Genomic DNA, 22686 nt, shown 5'->3' with positions numbered 1-22686 from the left:
CAACAGACCTGACAAGTGACCCTAACGGGATCATTCAGAAGAACAATTGTCTGGAATATTTATTTCACTCCATTACAGAATATAACCCCACTCCAAAAAACAAACAAAAAATAAATAAATAAAATAAAAAATGCGGAAAAGTTGTGGTGATAATCCAGACAGGCCTCAGTCGAAGAGCTCATCAAGGATGCTGGCTGAGGTAACAAGTGTGGAAGGCTGCAGACCAAGTAAAAGGCAAAGACAGTTTGAGGAACGCAGTTCTTAACCTTGGTTTATCTTTTTTGTAAAACTCACCAAACAAATAAATAAATAAACTGCATTTACACGCAACAAGGCGCAGTGTAAACGCTTTGTAAAATGGTGACTGAAAGCAGGATGTAAATCTGTTTCTAATTTGTTCTAAAACGGTGAACATGTAATAATTTTTACCAGTGTGTACGCAGATTCAGAGCCACTTTCATAATCTTCAATCTCAGGCTCCTCTTTCCCCGAACTGTTTTCCTCTCTTTCTGAAATGTTGTCCTCAATCAGAGAAAGCCTGAGCAGGAAAAAGATAAAATAATTCATTTTATGTGCTTATTCTAGACTGAAAAAGCTTTTACAATAGATCTTTAAAATAGATGGTCACATTTTGTAAACCCTAAAAATATTATGTGAAAAAGTTAAGTCTTTTATTATAAGATGATGAGCCATTTAAATTACAAGGTGAGGTGGGACTCCAGGTCTTTTTTCTTCAACGGAGGTTCAGTCTGGATGGAGGAATGCTGGCCTCGTTTGGTGGGTTTCACTTTTCGCATCTGAGGCCTACAGAGATGATCTCAAGTTTACATTTTTCTTGTGTTTACATATGACAGCTACATCTACAAATATAACGATGAAAATGGACACTTTGCAGCTTCATTTCAACAAAAACTCAGTGTCTCGGCATAAAGCTGGTTTTCCTTTTGCCTGTTAACATATACACAAGTTTAGAAAAGAACACAGATTGACCTTCTGAGAGCAAAATGCAGGTTTTGAGCTAGAAGTACATAAACTGCGAATGTGTTGCTAAAATCCAACTTACCCCGAGGAGAACTCATCCTCAGATTGCAGCTCAGTTAAACCATCACCAATACCAGATTCTACAGCTCCAGTTTTCTTGGAGGCCGGCTGTTTCTGGACAGTGGAGGTGAAGGCTGGAGTGTCCAAGTGGCTGTGGATACTGCTGCTCTCCAACCAGGACACTTTGGTGGTGCTGGATGCTGACCCTGGAGACAGAAAATACAGAAAGTTATTAGTTGTAATACTTTGTGGCTATACCTTTTAGATCTTTAAAATTAAAATAAGACACTTTCAATATTTAGTTAACAAAAAATGTTTAAGTTTCATAAATGTATTTCAGGTTTAGTTAATTTGAGTCTTTGGCTAGTCATTGTCAGCCATTTTGTTTTTCTCCTGTGTGTGTTATTCCGTTTGGGCTAACTACTACAAGTTACTCTCATGTGTCATGGTGTTGGTTTTCATAACAATGTTTTCCTCACTTGAGTTTGAGTTGTTTGTTGGGTTACAATTTTGAGTATTGTTATATTTAACTGACCTCTATTACAGGCTGGGAGGCTTAATCCTTTTTTTGGATTTATTTTGGAATTTTTGGGTCAATAAAAACCAAGTTACTTTGTGTGCTTGTTGCTTTGCTACTTGGTCCCTGACAGTGTAAATTAAAAGTTGATTGAGAAATGAAGGGCATAACCTATAAGTGTATAATATGATATGGGCATTTTTTGTCATGATTAATTGAGAACAAATAAGAAACAAAATTATTCAGACCTTTTTCCACCAAAGCACTTCCATTATCTAAATACTACTGTTATTTCAAGTTATGTCTTTCGAGTATTTTATGCAGTAGGTGTGTCACCCTGGACAGTCGTCCTCTTGCGTTTGGCTACTGGAGTGTCATGTGAGGAGATGGCATCGCCTTTCCCTTCCTGCTCTCTGGCCTTCGATGAGGAGCCAGATTCCAAAGAATGCTGATACAGTCTAACGGATGGCCAGGAGAGGGCATCACTGGGACACTCAGATTTCACAAATGCAGCTCTGGGAGGGGATGGAAGAGTAACGGACGATGAGGACAAAAGACAGGGGAAATCTTTTGTTACAGTTTCATTTTCAGCTCTTTTGGAGTTTTTTTTTATTAATTTTTTAAAAAAATTTCAAGTGAATCAAATTAAAACAAATACCATGATCATCAATAAATTTTGTGACTAGATTGAGGCCATAAAACACACGTCTTTTCTTTTATCCTCCAAATTTAAAAGTTCTTTGTTTTGGCAGGTTGACAGACAGAGAACAGGAATTCCATTATAATATAGAACTTGGAATATGCTGTTCAGTATCTCCTGGGAACACTGGTAATACATTCAGACAAACTGCAAACAGATTCAACAAATGAGCGACAAAAAGCATACAATGAAAAAAGCAGAAACGCTACGTCGGCTGTGAGAGAAACACATTTGTGTGGATGTAGGTGAGTTTGTGTGTCCTTGCATCTCACAGTTGGGCGCGGTTCTGCTGAAGCAACTTGAAGCTGAACTCGCTGAGGATTTCCAAGAAGGCCACATTTGGATGCTGCTCCTCTCCCTCTTGTGGGGCCCGAAATGCAAACCGTATACCGTCCCTAATGGCAGACATAATACAAGCAAACACATAAAAAACTCTAGCATTGACCAATTTCTCAGATCCATTATTTTCTTAAAAAAAAAAAAAAAAAAGTCAGCACAGATGTAAGAGAGTTATAAAATTAAAATCAGAACTAAGTTATGAAGGTCATAGCAGGTCTGGTCTGTATATGTAAGAGAAACATGTGATACTAACATGTGCAGGGCCACAAGCGGTTTGGAGACACGATGGAGATCAATGCCAAAGCTCATGGCAAGCCTCTTGGCCAAGTCTCTCATCTCAGTGAGATCATGCTGGCTGGGGTCCTCTGTAAGCATCTCTGAGTACAGCTGAACACACACAGACATGACTTTACATATACATGCTGTGTGAACCGCATGATAAAATGAGCATTTCCATAGACGAGGACATACAAGTTCCACTGGGTTTTAGGACCGTTGTGTTGCTACTTCTGAGCACTGGTTGTAATTAGCTAGCAAAAGATGTCCTCTAATAAAAAACAAAAACAATTTGTTAGCATGTCAAGCTCAAATAAATGGCTGCAAACATCTGGAGCTAATAGCGGGATCTCAAAATTATGACAAGTTATGTGGCCATTCAAGCATGATGTTTTAGAGCATCTTTATAAAACTAAAAAAATGATATAATGCAACTAATGACTATTCTGACGGTTGATTAGTCACTGACTATTAAAACGACTAGTTGACCAATCGGATTATGTATCTCATAATTATTAAATGGATCTTATTTCACTTTCAGGTTTGAAATCTTGCATGAGGTTATGTAAGTCCAATGTGCCTCCTCTTTAAATGTTTGAGATTTGCAGACGTACTTCCGTGGTATGCAAGGTCCGCTTTACAAATCTCACATATATTTATTTTTTAGTTTAACGTGAAGTTATTTCAGACTTTTGACGTCCTCTGCAGCCGTTTTATTCCCTGGTCGGCCGCCATATTTTTCCCCTGGCGGACTTTATTGCCCATGTGCAGCTCTCAGCAGAGATACGAAAAGAAGATGATGTCTCACTCTGTAGTTTGCCGACAATAGTTGACGGGTAAATTCGTTGTCGACCATTTTTATTGTCGACTATTGTTGACAACGTTGACTAATCATTGCAGCCCTACTGGTGAACATGTACCAAGTTTGGGCTGCTGATTTAGCTTTTGTCTTCTCTCTACACGATTTTAACCCCACTGAGAAAATGATCCTCAAAGCAAGAGTCTTTGCGTGCAACATACCTGTTGATGTACAATATGACTTACAGTGAAGTTTAAAACATGATAATCTTCATTTTTAGTTTGTCGCATGCTGTACTGTCTGTGTGGGTTTATGCACATTTAATGATGATGAACATCAGCAGTAATGGATTTCTGTGTCTGTGTCTTACATCTTAGCTTTTTATTTTTCTAAATCTTATTTTCTTGCATTTTCTTTCATACTATGACCAAGAACTGTAGCTAATCTCCTAAAGGCATCTGGAGGAGACAGGATACTAATTCCAGGTAGAGGTTACATGGCTTATAAAGTTATACAACATAAGAGGTACGCAGTTGTGTAAAAACTGAGTACAGCTGCAACTTCTGACACACATGCCAAACTTTCTGTTGTTTTCAGAACATCAGAGTGCATCTTTTGCCTCACACAGCATCTTTGACTTCCTTCTGTCTGTACCCCTGCTGCAGCCCTCCCACACTATGTCACAATACAGAGTTTGAGATGCACACTTTCTCTGCACTAAGCAATACAAGCTCTCAGAAAGAAACAATCATTGTGAAATGTTAAGTGCACACCTGCTGCAGGCTCAGGCACACAGTCTTGGCGCTCTGTATGGGGTTAATGAGCTTCGTCTTGCTCAAAGTCTCTTTGATGATGTCCCCAAAGTCTTTAAAGTGCTGAAGAACCAAAAAAGAAAAAAAAAATCAATCTGTTCAATTAATGGCGCAAGCTAAACGTCTGAAATGTAAAATAAGTCTCTCCATCCTCATCATCTGTATTTCTTTTAGCTACTGTTCTCTGACTCATTCTCAGCACCTCGCTGGTTCTAAAAGAGGTTTTATCACCCTCCTCCACTCTTAACACATCCTGTCCATGTTTTAATCCTTTTTAAAATAAACCCTTTTCCTGTATTCCCAACACATTTTCCTACTCCAAAGAATAAATATTAAACATATTAAACATATTACATTTTCTCTACTGATACAAGATTATATTGTGCTGGACAAATGAAACCAAACAAACTCTCCACCTTGCTGTAGTGCTTGAACACATTAGTGGCAGCTGTGAGGTCCAGCACCCCATAGATGATGAGCTTACAGTAGCCTGCCAACTCGTTGCGCCTCTTCTGAAGAAGAATCATTTTTGTCTCCTCGTTCTCATCTAAAAAGAAAAAAAAGTGGTCCATGACCGAGGAGAGGAGAAAATAAATTGGACGAATAACAGCCCTTTATCCAATTAGTTATGTTTAGAAACGCAGGAGCAGAGAGGAGGTATTCATGTATTTATAAAGGCACAAGCAGACAGAGCATGCGAGCAAAGACTTACTCGTCTCAGTCAGCGGATATATTTTTTGGTGGAGGTGAGAGAACATCATGAAACATAGATAAAAACTACAGAAGATGACTCGAACAAGACTTAAAAACTGGGTGTGATGCCAAAGTTGAGGGTAAAGTCCTCTGGGAGATCACTAGCAGAGGAACTTGAGTTTTTTTTTAAACATTACACATAAAACTTACAAAGCAAAGAATCATCATCATTTAAATAAAAATAAATTACTTTTGTTTACAATATTGTCACTTTGTCAACACTGACTATAACTGCTTCAGGCAAAAGTGCTGTAAATTACCACTGAGCTCGTCATCTTCATCTTCGCTGAATACGTAGTCCAGAAGGAAAGCAGCCAACTCAGAGCGCAGACAATCAGATGGCAGGTGAACCAGTGCTTGGAGGTCCGGTTCAGCACGGACTGAACTCGCACTGTACAACAGCAGGAGGTCACACAGCAGCACAAATGCCTGTGCCAAGGACAAAAACCATTTTTCCTCCATCCTTCCATCACATTTTTCTGTGTAAATTATGACTGTAGGCACTCCTCTTAAAAAAAAAAAAAACATTTATCACCCCAAACGTTTCAGATCTGTTAACTCGGCCAGCATGGCCACTTCATTAATGAAGAACTTATCACAACAACTGTCTGAGAACAGAATCCCATTTCCCAGGAGGAGCACAAAATGCTTAAATTTTACAAAGTAAAAGTAAAATACAAAGTAAATGGGTATGTGCCCCAAACAAAACTGCTGGAGATAAAAGCTTCTTTAGTTATAGATTTAATAAAAATAATACATTTTAGCACCAGAGAGCTTCTTCTATTATTAGTTTTGAAACAAAGAGATGATGATCATAAACTGCTGTGCACCCCTTTGCCCTAGATCCTGACTCATCCTGGGCCTGGAGAGCAGACGTGCTATCCACCACTAACAGAATTTAAGTTCTTGTTTTTAATAATGAGCTTTACATTTATTGGCTCTTATGACAGGTGATCTTCAGTGTGACTAGTAGGTTTACAGACAAACTGTCTTCACTGCTTCAGAAAAATAAAAATGTTATTTAGAGGACTGACAGCAGACTACTATCAAAATTGTCAACTTTTAAAAAGATGATATGGACACTGTGTTGGTTGGTTTTAGGACACTTACCTGGTCTCTGATCTCAGCCTTTTCCAGAGATAAACACATCTGGCAGACTCTACAGAATGAGTGCACCTCCTTTTTCAGACGCTTCAGTTCCGCCTGGCAGAAAATGAAAGAGGCAGAGAGTTCATTACAAAACCATTTTACTATAAATGTGAATTAGGCACAACTTAAGCACAGCATTCTTGATGTTGCCTGGGATTCTTAAACCATATGAGATACATCTGTCATCGATGCCCTTGAACGTGAGTGCCAGGCGTTAACTAAACCATCCTGTTGTCAATGCAGTTCAAACAGAGTTTCAGACTGAAGACGTGTCAGACAGGCTGGTCTGAGTATTTCAGAAACTGCTGATCAGCTGGGATTTTCACACAACCATCGCTAGGGTTTACAGAGAAAAATATAAAATTTCCAGTGAGCAGCAGGTGTCTGGATGAAAACATCTTGTTGATGTCAGAGAATGGGCCGACTAGTTCGAGATGACAGAAGTAACTGAAATAACTGCTGGTTCCAGCCACAGTATTATGAATACTATATCTGAATGGACAACGCCTACAACCTTGAAGCAGATGGGTTTCAGCAGCAGAAGATCACACTGGACGCCACTCCTGTCAGCTATGAACAAGGAATCAAGTCTACAATTCACACAGGCACACAGAAATGGTACGGCTAAATATTAGAAAAATGTTGCATAGTCTGATGAGTCTCAACTTCAGCTGCAACATTCGGACAGTAGGGTCAGAATTTGGCATAAACAACATGAAAGCATGGTTTAGTCATACTTAGTATCAGTGGTTCAAGCTGGCGCCTGGCGGTGGTGTAATTGTGTTGAGGATATTTTCTTGGCACACTTTGGGCCCTTTAGTACCAACTGGGCATCATTTGAATCAGTGTTTCTCAATCCAGGTCCTCAGGACCCACTGCCCTGCAGTCCTGAGGACCTGGATTGAGAAACACTGATTTAAACAACAGCCTACCTGAATATTGTTGCTGACCACGTTCATCCCTTTATGACTACAGTGTAATATCTTCTGATGTATGGGGGTATTTCCTTATCTTTAATCAAGAGAGCAAGTGTTTGATTTGAGGTCAAGATTTCTTGTTTTCACGCTCAATTATCATACTGCTCTCTCAAAACTCTGCTCTCACACTCGGAAAGCCTTGCTCTTACACATATTGTTCTTCCTTTTAAAACTCTTCTCCTCTTCTCAAGTTTAGTGTTGCAGGTTCAAATCTCCTGCGCTCAAGCTTGGCCTCTTTCCCCTCACACTCACGACGCATACTCTGCGCTTTCAAAACTGGTGCGCTTGGATATTTTTTCCCTCTCTCTTGGGTTTTATATATATTGTGCCAAAAAGAATTAAGGCAGCTCTGAAAGCAAAAGGGGTCCAACCTGGTTCTAGCAAGGTGCCAGTAAGTGTCCAATGGTCAGAAAACTCAACTGCGTCTATCTTCAGTTAATGTCATTAATTCACTAAGGATGTGTCCTTTAAGTGTGTATTTCACAGAATGAGACTTTTCAAGTGATGCATGAAAATAAACTAGAGCTGTCAAATGATTAAAATTTAATCAGATTTATTACAGCTTGCAAACTGATTAATCATAATCAATCATAATTTGCGACTATGCTTGAAATCTGCCCGTTTTCACTGTATCGCATCAACAGAAACAGCCAAGGCTACTTTGGGTTTTTCTTTGCATTTTCACATTAGGTGATCACTTTAGTTGTAAAAATCTGTTCAAAATTACATAAAATCAAGACTTAAAAAATAAATCTAATTTTTGCCTCCCCTTTTCCTGGCCAGTGGCACTGCCTGGCCCCCCATCAAAACTTTTCTAGACCCACCCCTTAATATCTGAAGTATAAATCATTCCTACCACCTGTCAGCTACTTTGTTAGTGAAGGTCCTGCTCTGATTTATATCTCAGAACCTGTTTATAATTTCTCTCACCACATTTATGGCCTACAAATGATCAGACCTGTGTCTCCAACATCTGCACAGCACCAATTATTTAGTAAAGACATCCCCTTGCTTCCTTTTACTGTTTCACTATTACTAGATTTCTAACCCTGATTTATATTCTTAGATGTGTGAATGGCTGATTACTAGTAGATTTTACAGCTACATTTCACTAGCAAACTTCCTTCATAATGAAAAGTTATATGAAATAAAGTCAAACAATATCCAACTAAAATATGCTGTTTTCAACATTTTTATTTCCTCACGTGATAGTGATCTGATTGACATGAGACTCATAAATGTTGCCTACTTTTGTTAGCACGTCCATTAACAATACTTTTGGGTAAATCTATGTCAGTGTTTTTTTTTAATGCGAGAGAAGTGCAGGTGTTGAACCCTCTCACCAGGAAAAGTGTGTGTGTGTATGTGTGTGAGAGGGAAAACATCCATCGTGCATTTAGACACCTCTGTGTCTTGCTGTCATAATTACAGATGCTGTGCATACATTAATAAATTTAATGCAAGTCATTACAAAGGTAAGTTACCGCCATTACCGCGTTATTTTTGACAGCCTTAAAATAAACATAATACATACAAAATGCTTTGCTGTGGGGGAACGCAGAAGATGTTGCATCAGTAAATTCAGTATGAAAGTGAAAATGAGCTTAAAAAGATGAAAACTTGAAACATGATGAAATGAGACACTGATGAATAAAGACAAATGGTAAGAAAAAGCATGAAGCAGTGAACCGAATATCTGTGCATCGCCGTGTGCTCAGATGCACTCTAACAGACTGCTGCTTTATTTGCCTGCTGGTGATGCAGCTGGCAAATTGTTGGACAACAAAGAAGAGATGGACTGCGAAAACACAGAGGAAGGCCGCTAACACAGACGAGATGGCCTAGATGTGATTTGATAACCATCGTGAAAGGACTAATTATCGGTACTTGGTTGATCTAAAACTGACAACACCTGGATCTTAGATCACCATCTCAGATCAAACTATTTCAAAACTTTAATAACAAATGACTAAGATGCATAAGAGGTTTTGTAAAGTGGAAAGAGCACCTCAGCTGGTTTGGAATTGACCACATTCACTTTGGCCCACATCAGGTGAAAAGCTGCACATTTCAGGGCCGACACCATGAGCTGAAATTACACAGAGACAAGTTCAAATGAGCAAAACACTTCTTCCTTCAAACAGCTCTTTATCTACAATTAAAACTAAACAAAATGTGGCATGAATTAGAATTCAAAGGGGAATTTAATGCAAAGGCAAGCTGGAGCTTTTGTTGTTAACATGAAAACTAAAATCTCTTTCAATCTTTATTATATCTGCATGGCTCCCCCCCCCCCCTTTCTTTACACAAAATATGATAATCAATATTCCCAAACCTCTGTGTCAAGCTCCATAGATTCCATCCTGCTCTTCAGCAACTTTAGACAGGAGTCCAACAGCTTCCAGCCAGTCGGGTCCTTAGCACTGGAAACATATACTCACCACAGTCACACACTTCAATGTAACATGAAATCAGCACAACAGCAACGTGTATTAGAACCTACCTGCTCAAGGCAGCGATTTTTTTCAAGGCTGTGGCTGCGTTGTATACGTCATCATCATCTGCAGTACCCTACGTATGCAAACACACACAAAGAAGAAACGCTACCTAATGTAGAGTTTTACAAAAATTCTGTTGTTCCATTATATAAAAAATTCTTTGTAACAACTAACAAACAGCACAGAAATGCAACACTTACCAACATAAAAAAAACATAAATTGTTAAATTGCACTGTTGCAAAATAACAGGTTGAGTTTTTTTTTTTTTTAATCACTGCCTTTCCGTCCTTAATGGAAAATTGCATGATGAAGTTTGGAAATGCGATGGGACATGATGTTTAAATAAGGCTGTTATTGTCACGTGTCATACTCCTACTGTAATGCTGTAATGGGTAGGGCTGTGAACCTGGGGGCAACACTGAGGTTCTTCAGTCAGTATAATAAACAGAATCTGTGCAGCAGCTGCTTTGTTGCAGAACTTTCTCCATTAGGTTTAGCTTGGTGTTACTGACACGCTCTCCTACCTGCAACAGGTCACTTGAGTAGGTGCTGAAACATTCAGTCAGTTCATCCAGCAGCTGGCTGAATACTAGATGTGCGCGGGTGGAGAAGGTGTAGCACTCTGAGCAGAGTGTGCTGACCAACTGGGCACAAGCCTGAAGCACAGAGATCTCTGTGTGTTTTTCCACAATGACACATATCTGGGACAGCAGCAGGTCCAGATGCTGACAGAAAAAAAGGGGGAAATGAAGAACAGGCAAAAAGTGGCGCTTATTTAGAAGCAAATGGTCTGTCCACTTATTCAAGAACATTAAACTGAACTAGAACTCCAGCTTATGTTGACTGAAGCTCCATGCTCAGGTTATTTTTATGTCTCTCACAATTTAAGATACTAAAATAACTACAATAAAGCTTGAAAATGGCAGATATGAAAATATATAAAATCATCTATTACTTAGGGTGTGTTCAATTCTCTGTTCACATTCAGATAAAAACTAATAAATCAAACTAACACACGCCTAATTAGGAAAAAGGGGAAAAAAATTCAAGTTGGCTACGTATTGTACTGCTTTCCCCCAACGATAAGTAACATTATACAAATTTTTAAAGGCATAAAATCTTATATTTTTATTATGGTGTTTCAATACATATTCTGTAATTATTACATGGCTCATTTGTTTAAAAGAAGAATGCAGACTTAAAACAAGAAAAACTACAAGCACTCAGAGAGCGCAGACTTCTGCCAAGCCATATGGTCACTCGTCTGAGAAAAACGCCAAAGCCCCAACAGCCCACCCAGTTTCTAATCTTCTGGATAAACACAACCAGAATATCAACATCATCTGGGTCAAACAATGTCAGATTATAACATTTACCATGATTACATCTTGTAATTTTGCAAATGATTCTGGACATTATCCGATGAATTAGAAGCTGTAATGGCAAAATGATCCCTATGTCCAGAAAGTAAAGTATTCTTAAAAAATTCCTGGATCCAGACGGTGATCCGTAACCCCCCCAAAAAATGTAATCACTTGTTCGTTTATTCCATTTCTGACATTTCTTAAAAAAATGATCAAAATCCATCCATAACTTGAGTTATGTTGCTAACAGACAGACAAACTAACACCACCAAAAACAATAAAAAAAAAACTGAACAGAAGCAGAAGAATGAATGCAGAAAACTTTTTGGCTCTGCTCCAACAAATGAATGAGAAAGACTCAGTTGGGGGAGAAATGAGCAGCTCCTCTTACTACAGTAGAACCAAGTTAGGAGTAAACATACGTGACAAGATGCCAAGCCAGTATTCATACTGAGCTTCAACTAGAAGATGGCCTGTTGCGGTGTTTCTATAACGTTGTAGACGTCGTTGCTAACAGACGGATACTGCCAAAAAAATTAGCTCCGCTTTGGTGGTGGTAATAAATACCTTTTCTGGATGCCTTCATAATTTTTTAATGATTCACATGCACAGTAACTGCAGCAGTTTAAATTGAACTAAACCTTAAAGTGTGAACACACCCATAAACAGTCATATGTTTCTTATGTGCTATGAACGGGCTTATAATTTCATAATGTGTATACTTTAACATGGATACAAGGGAAAATAGCAAGCTATGAATACTTGGCCTTCTTTATGGCATCATCTGTGAACAGATGGTATTATTAGCTGATCTCCAGATCTCTGGCTCTCCTACCTTTTCTAGCCACTGAGTACTGCTGTACATCTCCAGATTAAAGTAAAGGGGAGCTTTGAGAAGAAGACTCATCTTTTCTGCATCTGCTGAGTACTGTAATTCAGTAAAAACACAAACTGTATTAAAGTTAATGTAATGTGGCAAAAAAAAAATAAATAAATAAAGATGCTATAAATGAAAACAAAACTTGGCTTTGAACCTTTGAAAGGAGCTCTGGTAGTACAGGGATGAAATGTGAGGTGATGCGATTCTTGTCTTGTTCCTGGATCCTCTTATCCTTCATACTCAAGATCTAATCGCAAGTGAAAATCCAATGAATAACAATTTTCATTCATTCATTTATTTTTTCGAACAAAGTTATAAAAAAAGATTCTCTTCTAAAAGATAAAATAAAATACATGACAAATCAAGAAGAACAAGAAAACAAGCAAGCAAAATCTTCCAGTCCCCTTCTTTGTCCCTTTTCCCCTCTTTCTACAATTTGAATTGCTTGCCTGATTACCTTTGTGGTCCGAAAAAAAAGGAGCAGGCAGAAGTAAAAAAAAACTTTTCAGGGCCTGCTCCCAAAAACAAAAATAAACATAATAATAATAAAACAAATATACTATCGGCTGTCAATTTATAACAAGCACAGCATTTTCCACAGAAACAAGGTAGTAACAAAGATACAATTAAATCATTATATTTCCGTCCTATATATACAAATAAAGAGGACAATAGAATTAAGACATGATCAGAAAGTGATGAAAGAAAATGATCTAGAAAACATATGTACTCTCCCAAACCGCATTACAGAACTTCAATACTAAATTTTAAAATAAAAAAATAATCTTTACCCACAGTTCCTCTGTTCCATTAAGCATAAATCACATGACTGTATGTGTCAAAAAACCTTTTTGCTGTGACTTCTCCCAACAGGTGGGGTTGTCTCTGCTGCCTGTCTGATGGCACACATCATAAGCTCTAGGAGCGCCCCCTCTTCCTCATACATCAAACCTGACAAGACAAAGGCAGAAACAGCAGCAGATAGCAGGAACAAAAAGAAGAGGGTGATGAGCTAAAATAGAAGCAGACATCACTGACTGGATATCTTTACTGGAACTATAAAAAAGCTGAATATGATTTATAATGGAGTATTGTTGTTGAGCAAAACAATCTGCACTGAACTTGCGTGACAGTGAGAACAGCTAGCACTGTTTACCCCATCATAACCTGATGATTTGCATTCTGTTACCTTTCAAGCCCGAGGCAATGTTTGCTTTACAACATTTTTCATTTACATAGACCATTTTATCCTTTTTTTTTTTTAGAAATGAAGACAACATAAATAGTTTACAAAGGAAGATAAAAGCTTAAAAGGAATCTCAACTATTAGCACTTGTTGGCCTAATCGTATAGTTGTTGCCCTGTTCTACTAAAATTCATTGTTACTGAAATATGAAAATTCCTAATAACTTAAAAAATGTTATGTATTTATTACGTTTGTAACCTACGGAGGTCGCCATTGTCTTACTGGAAATGCATTCTGGGAAATGATGAATCAGGGTTGCTCTCAAGACCAGAACACCAGGAGGCAAATGTGACTTGTTTATGACAAGTTTTCTTTCCTAAACTGTGGATCCACAGAAAAGATTGTTTATTTTCTAGTTAAAAGGAAACAAAATACAGCAACGTCAGTCTCCGTTTTCTGAGTGATAAGAAAAGAGCTGAATGGTATAAAACCTGTGGACGGACATAACTTCCTAAAGGCTCACACTTATCTCTTTCCACACTTCTCTCCTCCTTTGAGTCATTTTATTGACCACGGCTGCTAAAGATGCTAACGGGGCTGGCGGTTAAAACAAAGGCTGAAACCAACAACACAACAGCAATAAAATGCTGGACCGCAGTTCAGGCGAAAAACATGAAAAGAAATGTTGGATATCCTGCTGGAATGTTAACGAGCAACTCTCCATCACAGCCTCTGAAGCATCAGACCGACCCTGGACACGGAGTAACCCGACAACCACTGCTTTCTTTAGTCCTGCAATCTGGAAGTTTCCACTTTTCTTCAACTATGATGATGCAGCAACTCTGGTGACAGCACATCGGATGCAGCTGTACAGCGGCCTACGGATCATATTTATAACTATGGGTCATATTTATAACTACAGATCATATTTATGCAGATCAAATAAGAGGAAGACTGTCAGTCCGAAGCAAACTGCCTCGAAGTTTCCAGGTGCATAAGGGCACACAAAACTTTGACATATGTGTTAACACAATTAAATGTAATCAACTTGTGTTAGTCATCATGCTCATTTTAAATTATCTAATGGGTAGGGCACTAGTCTAATCTGTATTAGAAAACATCTGATCCTAAAGCTTGCCATGAACAGCCGCTGACAGAAAGCGGAGATCTTTAGATATTTCACTTGATTCTGTCATCTTCATGCATCTGATTGTCCTCATTTTTAAATGTGTTTTCAGTGAAGTTTTCATCATTTTCTCTGTTAGTGTCCCCAGTTTCATATTGAAAAGACCGAACAGAAAACACGAAACCAATATACTGCTAAAATACTGGAAGTCTTGCTTCTCACCAGCATCCTGTAGCAGTAAAGCGGTCATCGTCTCCCAGTCTCTCAGCTCAGATCCTGCCACAGCCCACAGACTATCCACCAGGTATGCCCCATGCTCATGAAACTGCAGAGAGGGTATTTGTAAGGTTTTAAACACACTAATCATGAAAACATAATGGGAAATTTACTCTTGAACATAAAATTTTATATTATTCGAAATTCATACAGAAGGGCTAAAATGACCTGAAATACAGAGCTAGAAAGGTAAGAAAATACTACCTCACTCTGGATGTAGAAGGAGACGAGGATTTGAAAAAAGGCTGCATTGTTGTTTTTATTCTCCTCATCGCTGGCAATTACCCTCTTCAGCCTGACGGATATACATACAAGATTATCACAATATCTGATCAAAGATACAGAAGTTAGTTATAAAAGTAGATTCTATACTATATAAGTTCTTAATGTGCAATCAGTTTCCACGCTGTAGAAGTGAAAGATATTTTTTCCTTTTCATTTTTTTTACAGTCAGTAACCACAATAATTATATACAGTTATAGTGACTAAAACATATTGGTGATATTGATCTTAAAATCACAACGGTTTTAATATCTCACTTTTGTTGGAGTCTCAGAGCTTAAATCATTATAGAACAAATTAGGCAGGGTCTTTCAGAGTTTTGAAAATTCATAGGCCACTCTTACCTATCAATCATACAAGCAATAAAGATAACTTAGCAAATAACTACGGGTGTAAATTACGTTTGTTTACGGCATGATATTATATTGAGTTAATAATGATTCAATATTTGCTGATATATAAAATTCTCCCACAATATGATTATTTGATTCGATTTAGGAGCCAAGAACTAATGAGACAATGTCCCAAACTGATTCAGCAAGTACTTCAATCAATTTGGTGGTTAGAAAAAAGCAAATGCAAACAATGCCACGTTCTACTTTAATGATTACAGTATCCATGTTTGATTCATATTTTGAATTTGGACTGATGCTACTGGGTTATTGATCACTGAATCGATGTAAATTGAAGCATTTTTACACCAATACAAATAGTCACATTTTCCTGGTAATGTTTAAAAAAATAAGGGTGGCTCAAGACCTTTGCAAAGTACTGTATACAAAGCAGCATCTGAAAAATGGGAGACACATCACATCTGTACATCTGCAGGATGAAAGCGTACTTGTTGCACAGAAAGCCACCAGCTGCAGACGCCAGGCCTCGGTGTGAAGCGTAAACCAGGGGATAGATGTGGCCACACTCCTCTTCCATCAGGCCATCCTCCGTCCTCCTGCCATCGTGTGCACACATACTGCTCAGTTTAGTGCACATTAAAAAAACATGGAAAGCATCAACAAGGACATCTTCAGCCATCAAACGCTGTATTTAGTACAATGATTTATTTAGTTATTTGGCCAACTTCCCCCCTCTTTCCCCTGCAGATTTTAAACCCTTTTAAAAATTTCTCAGTATTTTTAAGATATGATTGGAGAACTTTAACAGTTGAAATTTCATTATCACATGGTGATTCTTTCACATTGATTTTACTTGCAACCTTCCACCTAACCAACCATCAGCAGTGTGAGATTTTATTAAATATGAGATCGCAATTCCTTCAGAGGATGTTTATTGGTTTGGTGACCATCACTTTTTCAAACTAGTGCATTACACTGGGGTTTTGAAGATTATGCAAGTATCTGACCAACAGTGCCCACATGAAGTTTTACAAAAATAACACAACTAAAAGCATCTGAGAGCAGTTTTACTAGAGTTCGTAAGTGTAACTATTAAAATCTGTTCAGAATTTCAGTAAATAGTGCTTAAAATGACATGTTTAAAAATACGAGTCCACCATATTTGGATATGTAGCGATCGCCTAGAAGAACATTCTTGCACTGCATTTGCAGATAATGGCACAAAGAAAGCAGAGACAGAAAAAAACCCCCTCACTGTTGGATCATCAACAACAGATTGACCACTTCCACTGCCACGTCTGGGTCTTTGTCCAGCACCATGCTGAGAATCCTTTCCTAAACACACACACACAGACATCCAGTTATGCACTGCAACACACAAACACAGACTAATGTACAATTATGCCAGCAGACAAATACTCACATAAATAATATGCACAGAAATGCATAACAAGTACCCATACCCACAGATGTGCATCCACCCACACACACAAACACTACTGATTAGGCAGTAAGCCATGGCATAAAGACCATTTATCTGCAGCAGCACATGTGGCTTAGGAGGGTTTTTATGTGTTTGAGAAGTGCTTATTATCCATCAGTAATTGGCAGCAATTAACACAACCAGACACATGCCCAGACAAAGGATGGGACCACAAAAACAAACACGAATAGCAAAAAGAAGAAGAAAAAAAAGGAATGGAAATACAAGGAGGGAGGGCACAAAAAATGGGAGGAGAGACACAGACAGGCAACAAAATGGAAACAATACAAAAAGCTAAAACAATAGATAAGAGATAGACGCTGAGACAGACAGACAGACAGAGACGGGGGTGGGACAGGACATCAGCTGAGGCGCAAGTCCATTCCAGAGGGATGCCCACTTTGAATCTGCTGGTGAAAAGCTCCAGGCGGCCAATGAATTCCTTCTCTTGGTACAGACCCTGCAGGGCACGCACACACTGCAGACGCACTGGAGTTTGCTGAGAGAAAAACAGAAAACAAAGTAAAGTAACACAATCTCTATAACTGCACACAGACCGACACCTGATTCTGTTTACACTGCAAGTTTGTCTTTTGCATTGGATTCTTCTACCAAGCTGAAAAGTGAGGAGCAGATGTGTAGCAGTTTATCTTTATTTAACACCAAGATTATGCAAAGTGTACCAACTCCATTGTCATGAAACTTATAGAGCTAAAATTGCAAAAAACAACAGTAGTCTTGTTGTGTCTGTGCAGATATTCTACAATGGTGCCTAGTGGAATCCCAGGGCAACGCTTTACATTTTAACATAGCATGTATTGTTTTATCCCATGTATGTGTGTTTACCTTGTCATGGAGGGTCCATCCTAAATATTTCAGGCATCCATCATTTAGGAAGTCTTCAGGATCTGTTTTCAGCCAAAAGCCCAACTCCTCAATACAAGCTGCACGGATCTCAGGCAGTCGGTCACGATAACGATGCACGAACACACCGCGAAAGGTAGCATTCATCATGGAAGAGAGCTCCTCTTTGTTCTCTCGCAACTAGAAAACACACACACACACACACAAAGGACCCATTAACACATACATACAGTAAAGAATGACTAAATAAATCAAAACCTAGCCACCTGAAACGGCAACTCTATCTATCCTGTCACTTCCCACCTTAATGCAAAATGATTCATATTTGCCAGAGTTTGAAATCACTTATATTCCTTTTCTTCCTACAATATTCAGGGTCAGATTATACACAGACTTTACTAAAAATTGAGTAACAATATGTTACAAGAGGAAAGCTGTTTTCTTTCACTAACTGATGTTAAATGAATTAAAACTGAAGTTAAGGAGAATCCAAAACTAGACATTCAATACAAAACCTGCGTCCAACAAGATGAAGAAATGTGTCGCTGGCTAATTTTGTTTAAAGAACACATTTTTTATATAAACTATTTCACTTTACTTTACTTTAAAAAACAACGGCCTTTTCCTGTTGCCATCCTTCGTATCCTTTTCCCTCTAAAATGTTTCTTTTAAAGTTGATGTCATTGCTTTAATGACTGAACCTACACATCTGTGTCAAAGTGTTGGTGTATCTGCAACCTGTTGAGTATTTGCATGCTTGCATGTTCACCTCTCTGATGGTGGTTTGCAGCTCCTCCAATCGGTCAGAGGCTCTGTCATTTGGCTTCTTGCTTTTTTCCAGGTCGTATTGCCGCTGGGTGGTCTGCAGCTGAACAGACACCGTAACAGCTACTTCCACCAACTCTGTCATCATCTTCATGGCTGATATTGAAAAATAAAATGAAAAGAGCCGTCTGACAGAGCTACAAATACCCAGGAATACCCCAATGTTTCTTATTGCTTTTATTGGCATAATTCTTTAAATAATATATTAAGATCAGGAGATTTTAAATTTTTTCATTTGTATTTTGAAGTTGTCACTTAAACTAGTTTAGGTTTTTTATTGGTCTGTTGTGCATTTGGGCAGAACATCTTTTGTGAAATCATTTTGAAGTAGTGAATATGTTATCTAAATAAGTGATGGTATGAAAGATTCAGTTTCTGCTCCTAGTGATTAAACAAAGAGCATAAAATAATAAAAACAGCAAGTTTAAACTACTCCCTAAAAGCTCCGTTTATATTTTGTAGATGGCCAAACTTTGCTTATTCCTCAAACTTCTGTCTCAGCCAAGTGAAGGCGTAACGCAGCCCTGTTTAGTCCCTCTAAAAGGATTAATATAAAGATACCTGATGCACATTTTTATGAAGCAACATCTTTTTTTTCAAATTTGCTTGATAAGTGGATGGAAACTTAGCTTGTGGTTAACAAAACAAATGCTTTAAATGCATCCCTCATGTGTGTTTTCCTGCACACGTAATGAACTGATATACCTACCCAGCAGGGAACTGGTGTGTCTGAAGGCTCGGACCTGTGAGTCGGACAGGCCGGTGAGCAGAGCCAGCACAGAGGGAAAGAGGTATTCATCATAAACGAGGCTGTTGCGACAGGAACGCACCAAAACCCGAACAAATTCGCACAGGCCAGCTTTGAAACGCTTCAGCTGAGAGCCTGGAGAGCTTAGAGGGTAGTTCACTGAATCCTGACAAAACAAATAAACAAATAAACTAAAACAAAACAAATTTAGCAAAGAAAATGTCTTTAATATTTCTGTTAGTATAGGGCAATATAGGACAGGAGCCTGTGGTTTGTTCAGCTGATGCCAAAAACAACAGTGGAAAACCAAAGCAATTAACTTATTAATGTATTCATTTATAAGTATTAGATTTAATTAGCATGTGCCATCACGCTGTGCTCCATCCTTCAGATCATAATCTTTTGGGACATGGAGATTATTTGAGCTTCAAAACTAATTGCAGCAGGAATAATTTCACAGAGAAAACTAATAAAGATCTGAAATTCCCTAGCAGGAAGAAATGTCTTTAATTTTAGGAAACATTTAAAAAAAATCTAAACTATGTCTGAAAGACTGCTGTCCTTCTCTTACTTCATTGAACTCCTTGGTCAGTGTACTGATGATTTCAGCATTCTGCATGCTGTCCAGCATCTTTTTGCTAACCACACCTGGAGAGAGAAAAAAACAAAAGCAGAACTTCCACAGTGAAATTAAAATAAAACACCCAACTTCTCTTTTTCAGTACACTCATTAAATATTAATATTGTTGGCAACAGACAGAGGATTAACACAGCGCTAAGATCATATTTGAGCATACATAAGAGTGAGATCAATACCACAAACGACTGCCTGAGCTAAAATTGGAAAGATAATCTCTTCAGCTGTGACCCCCTGTCACCCATCTCCTGGCCTCCCTCGTAACCTCTGACCTTTGCATCCACAGCACTGAACAATGAAGTTGATGAGCACCAGCAGCCCCGCCTCTCGGCTCTGCTTGTAGCTGTCCAACCACTCGTCAACCACCGTCTTTTTGACAGAGAAAAATTGGACAATAGGAACAAGGCACACAGATCAATGGGACGATGTATACAAATAAAATGCACTAACATCATGGATTTCAGCTTTAACCTCTCAATCCTGCACTATTTTGTATGTTTTTTTTGTTTGATGTATACGAGTCTGTATGCTGCATCCTTCTTACCTTAATTCCAACTTTATTCATCACAACTTGGCATAACCACTGCATTAAAATTAAACTTTTTATCATTACCCACTACAGATGTTTGTCTTTTTGCTATTCAGACCTTTAGTCTTTATCTGGAAGAAACTGACCACAGCACAATACCTACAACAGATAAGTGCTGTCAGTCACCGACTGTGTGATCCAGTGAAAGTCCTTTTTCCTCTTTGCGTATCAAAAGCATTTCTGTAGGATCACATCAGTCAGCCACTGACAGCGGATGATAACCTCTCTCATTGTCAGCTTGTTTTATGTCTCATTACATATGCCTCCTTCAGCACCTCCCTCCCTTCATGTGCTTATCTCCATCTTTTCTCCCCCTTCCCTTTAACTAAAGGTTTGCTCACCACCATGGCACTCTTTCCAGAGCTGACTGCATCATAGATATCCTTTGCACTTATAGCCTGGTTCCTCTCGCCATTTCTCACAGGTCTGGGAGAGACCTGTCTGGATGTCCCCTGAGATGATGGCTGCTGCTGTTTGAGGGAGGGGTCTGGAGGACTAGGGATGGAGCTGCTACTGGGACTGTGTGTCACTCTCAATCCAGCGTTAGGTCTGGGTCTCTTGGGTGGCTTGACATAAAAGAGATTTATTTAGGGATTTGAAGTAAACTGGTGTAGTCAGCTGAACACCGTGACAAGCTGAAGCCTTGTTTCTTTTCTGTGCATCTATTACAACACTGCAGTTATTTTCACTGCAGTTTTGATCTTTTACATCAACTGAAGGATGATTGACAATAATGTTTTTCTGACTTAACATAAAAATACCATACACCAACAAGATCATAGCCATGATCTATCCCATTGCTAAATGAGTAGATAATGTAGAGACATTAAGAAAAATGTGTACCTGAGGCTCAAGTGCAGCCTGTTTTTTTCGCTTTGTGGCTTTCATCTCCAGCTCACACACACTTCCTGAATCTGAGAAGTAATCCTGCTTTTCAAAGCTGACAAAAGAGAAAACATTTAAATAGCAACTAAATGTCAGCATCAGTAAACTTCTACGACTATGCCTATAAATAGCATAGATCTGAGTAGGCATAATGATGAAAAAAATTAGTTCCCTTCAAATGATGTAACACATTAAATTTGTCCTTTTCATTTCAATGTTGTGTTTCTTTCTACTGACTCCAGAGGCAGATTTAGCACATTAATAGACTACATCTTACTGATCAGATCTTCATTAAACCGTTACAATCTTATTTATAAAGCAGTGCGTTGCTAAAAGTTTTATTCTTAACCAAGCTCTTTCTTTACGTTTTCTGTTAAAGAGAATCCCGCCTTAAATTTAACAAAACTTCACTGGCTGCTTCTGCAATGTTCATTTGTGAACAAACACTTGTAATAAATTCCTGGTTGTGAACCAATGTATGGAGCAACTCTACATTGTAAAATAATACCTCGATGGTGGGAATATTCCACTTTTAGCTACAGATTTAGGATAATTACTTTTCTAACTTTACCTGTTCAAAACTGAGCTTTCGCTTGTCATTTTGGCTGATGTACGGCACCAAGAATCGTGAGCGGAGTCTGGTTGCTGTTAGCGTTTTTTTCCTCTACCTGTCCACCAAGAGACAAACTGTGAGGAGAGATTCAATTATGCTAGCATAGGTAAAGCCTCCAATTATTATTTTTAACGTTGTAACGTAGTTCCAGGACTTTCTAGAAAAAACTTCTTAATAGGTTTTAGCAACGAACAAATGTGTCTGTAAAACAAGCTAGCAAAAGAAATGCGGTTCCAATATAAATGTTATACACTGCTAGCCGTTTGAAGCTTCGGAAGGTAATCGTTTCAAAACGTTAGCTCGTCTGAAACCGTATCCAGATAACTAATCAATTATCAGAATTATTGGGTTAATTATAAAACTTTACCACCTTCAAATAAATTAATCTTTTCTTTGGGGAGAAACTTTGCAACTTCACTTCTTTGTAACCGCGAACGCACGCCAACGCTGGGCGGTATTTGCACTCTCAGGATTGGCCAGCGCCATCTCAGACCAGAAAATGATTGGTCCATTCACAGGTTCTTTTCATGTCCATTGGTCATCCCAAATTAGCTGTTACCATGTCGTTGAGCGCCACCTCACACTACCATAAATTTGTTGCAGTTTATTTATTTAAATCATAGATGGGTGTGGTGCTTTTATTTTTGTGAATCTTCTGAATACTTTATTTTGCTTTATGTTTAAAGTACTGAGTCCGTCTGTGCAATTTTTAG

At 38.4% G+C, this 22686-nt stretch overlaps 1 protein-coding gene across 3 annotated transcripts; it reads right to left on the bottom strand.

The window, feature by feature from the left end:
• Positions 1–74: 74 nt before the first annotated feature.
• On the bottom strand, positions 75–22455 carry LOC121643656 (cohesin subunit SA-1). 3 transcript variants are annotated; one of them, XM_041991192.1, is made up of 32 exons: positions 22344–22454; positions 21932–22047; positions 21319–21415; positions 20817–21041; positions 20159–20255; positions 19821–19897; positions 19211–19415; positions 18446–18597; positions 17659–17856; positions 17213–17311; positions 16585–16664; positions 15818–15946; positions 14899–14989; positions 14641–14743; positions 12954–13057; positions 12261–12353; positions 12062–12154; positions 10387–10587; positions 9867–9934; positions 9699–9786; positions 9372–9452; positions 6348–6440; positions 5498–5666; positions 4901–5031; positions 4446–4547; positions 2851–2984; positions 2531–2653; positions 1895–2073; positions 1064–1247; positions 703–804; positions 430–538; positions 75–216 (listed from the first exon to the last, which is right to left on the bottom strand). In XM_041991192.1, the coding sequence occupies exons 2-32, from the start codon at positions 21958–21960 to the stop codon at positions 166–168; spliced, it is 3687 nt and encodes a 1228-aa protein (XP_041847126.1). In that variant the 5' UTR covers positions 21961–22047; positions 22344–22454; the 3' UTR covers positions 75–165. The 3 variants fall into 3 exon arrangements, with proteins under 3 accessions (XP_041847126.1, XP_041847127.1, XP_041847128.1); XM_041991193.1 differs by having other exon boundaries at positions 15818–15925; positions 22344–22453; XM_041991194.1 differs by lacking the exon at positions 4446–4547 and having other exon boundaries at positions 22344–22455.
• Positions 22456–22686: the final 231 nt, after the last annotated feature.

Source organism: Melanotaenia boesemani, chromosome 7 (genome assembly GCF_017639745.1).
Source record: "Melanotaenia boesemani isolate fMelBoe1 chromosome 7, fMelBoe1.pri, whole genome shotgun sequence".
Lineage (NCBI taxonomy): Eukaryota > Metazoa > Chordata > Actinopteri > Atheriniformes > Melanotaeniidae > Melanotaenia > Melanotaenia boesemani.
Note: the sequence above shows the minus strand (reverse complement) of the source record. Positions and strands in the feature narration are given on the sequence as shown.

Excerpts from the sequence above, each read along its gene's own strand:
- LOC121643656 (XM_041991192.1), bottom strand. The coding sequence starts at position 21,960 with ATGACAAGCGAAAGCTCAGTTTTGAACAG. Across the intron at positions 19,898-20,158 it reads TCAGTGCTGTGGATGCAAAG|GTGTGGTTAGCAAAAAGATG; the intron begins GTCAGAGGTTAC and ends TTCTCTCTCCAG. Across the intron at positions 9,453-9,698 it reads CTATGGAGCTTGACACAGAG|CTCATGGTGTCGGCCCTGAA; the intron begins GTTTGGGAATAT and ends GTGTAATTTCAG.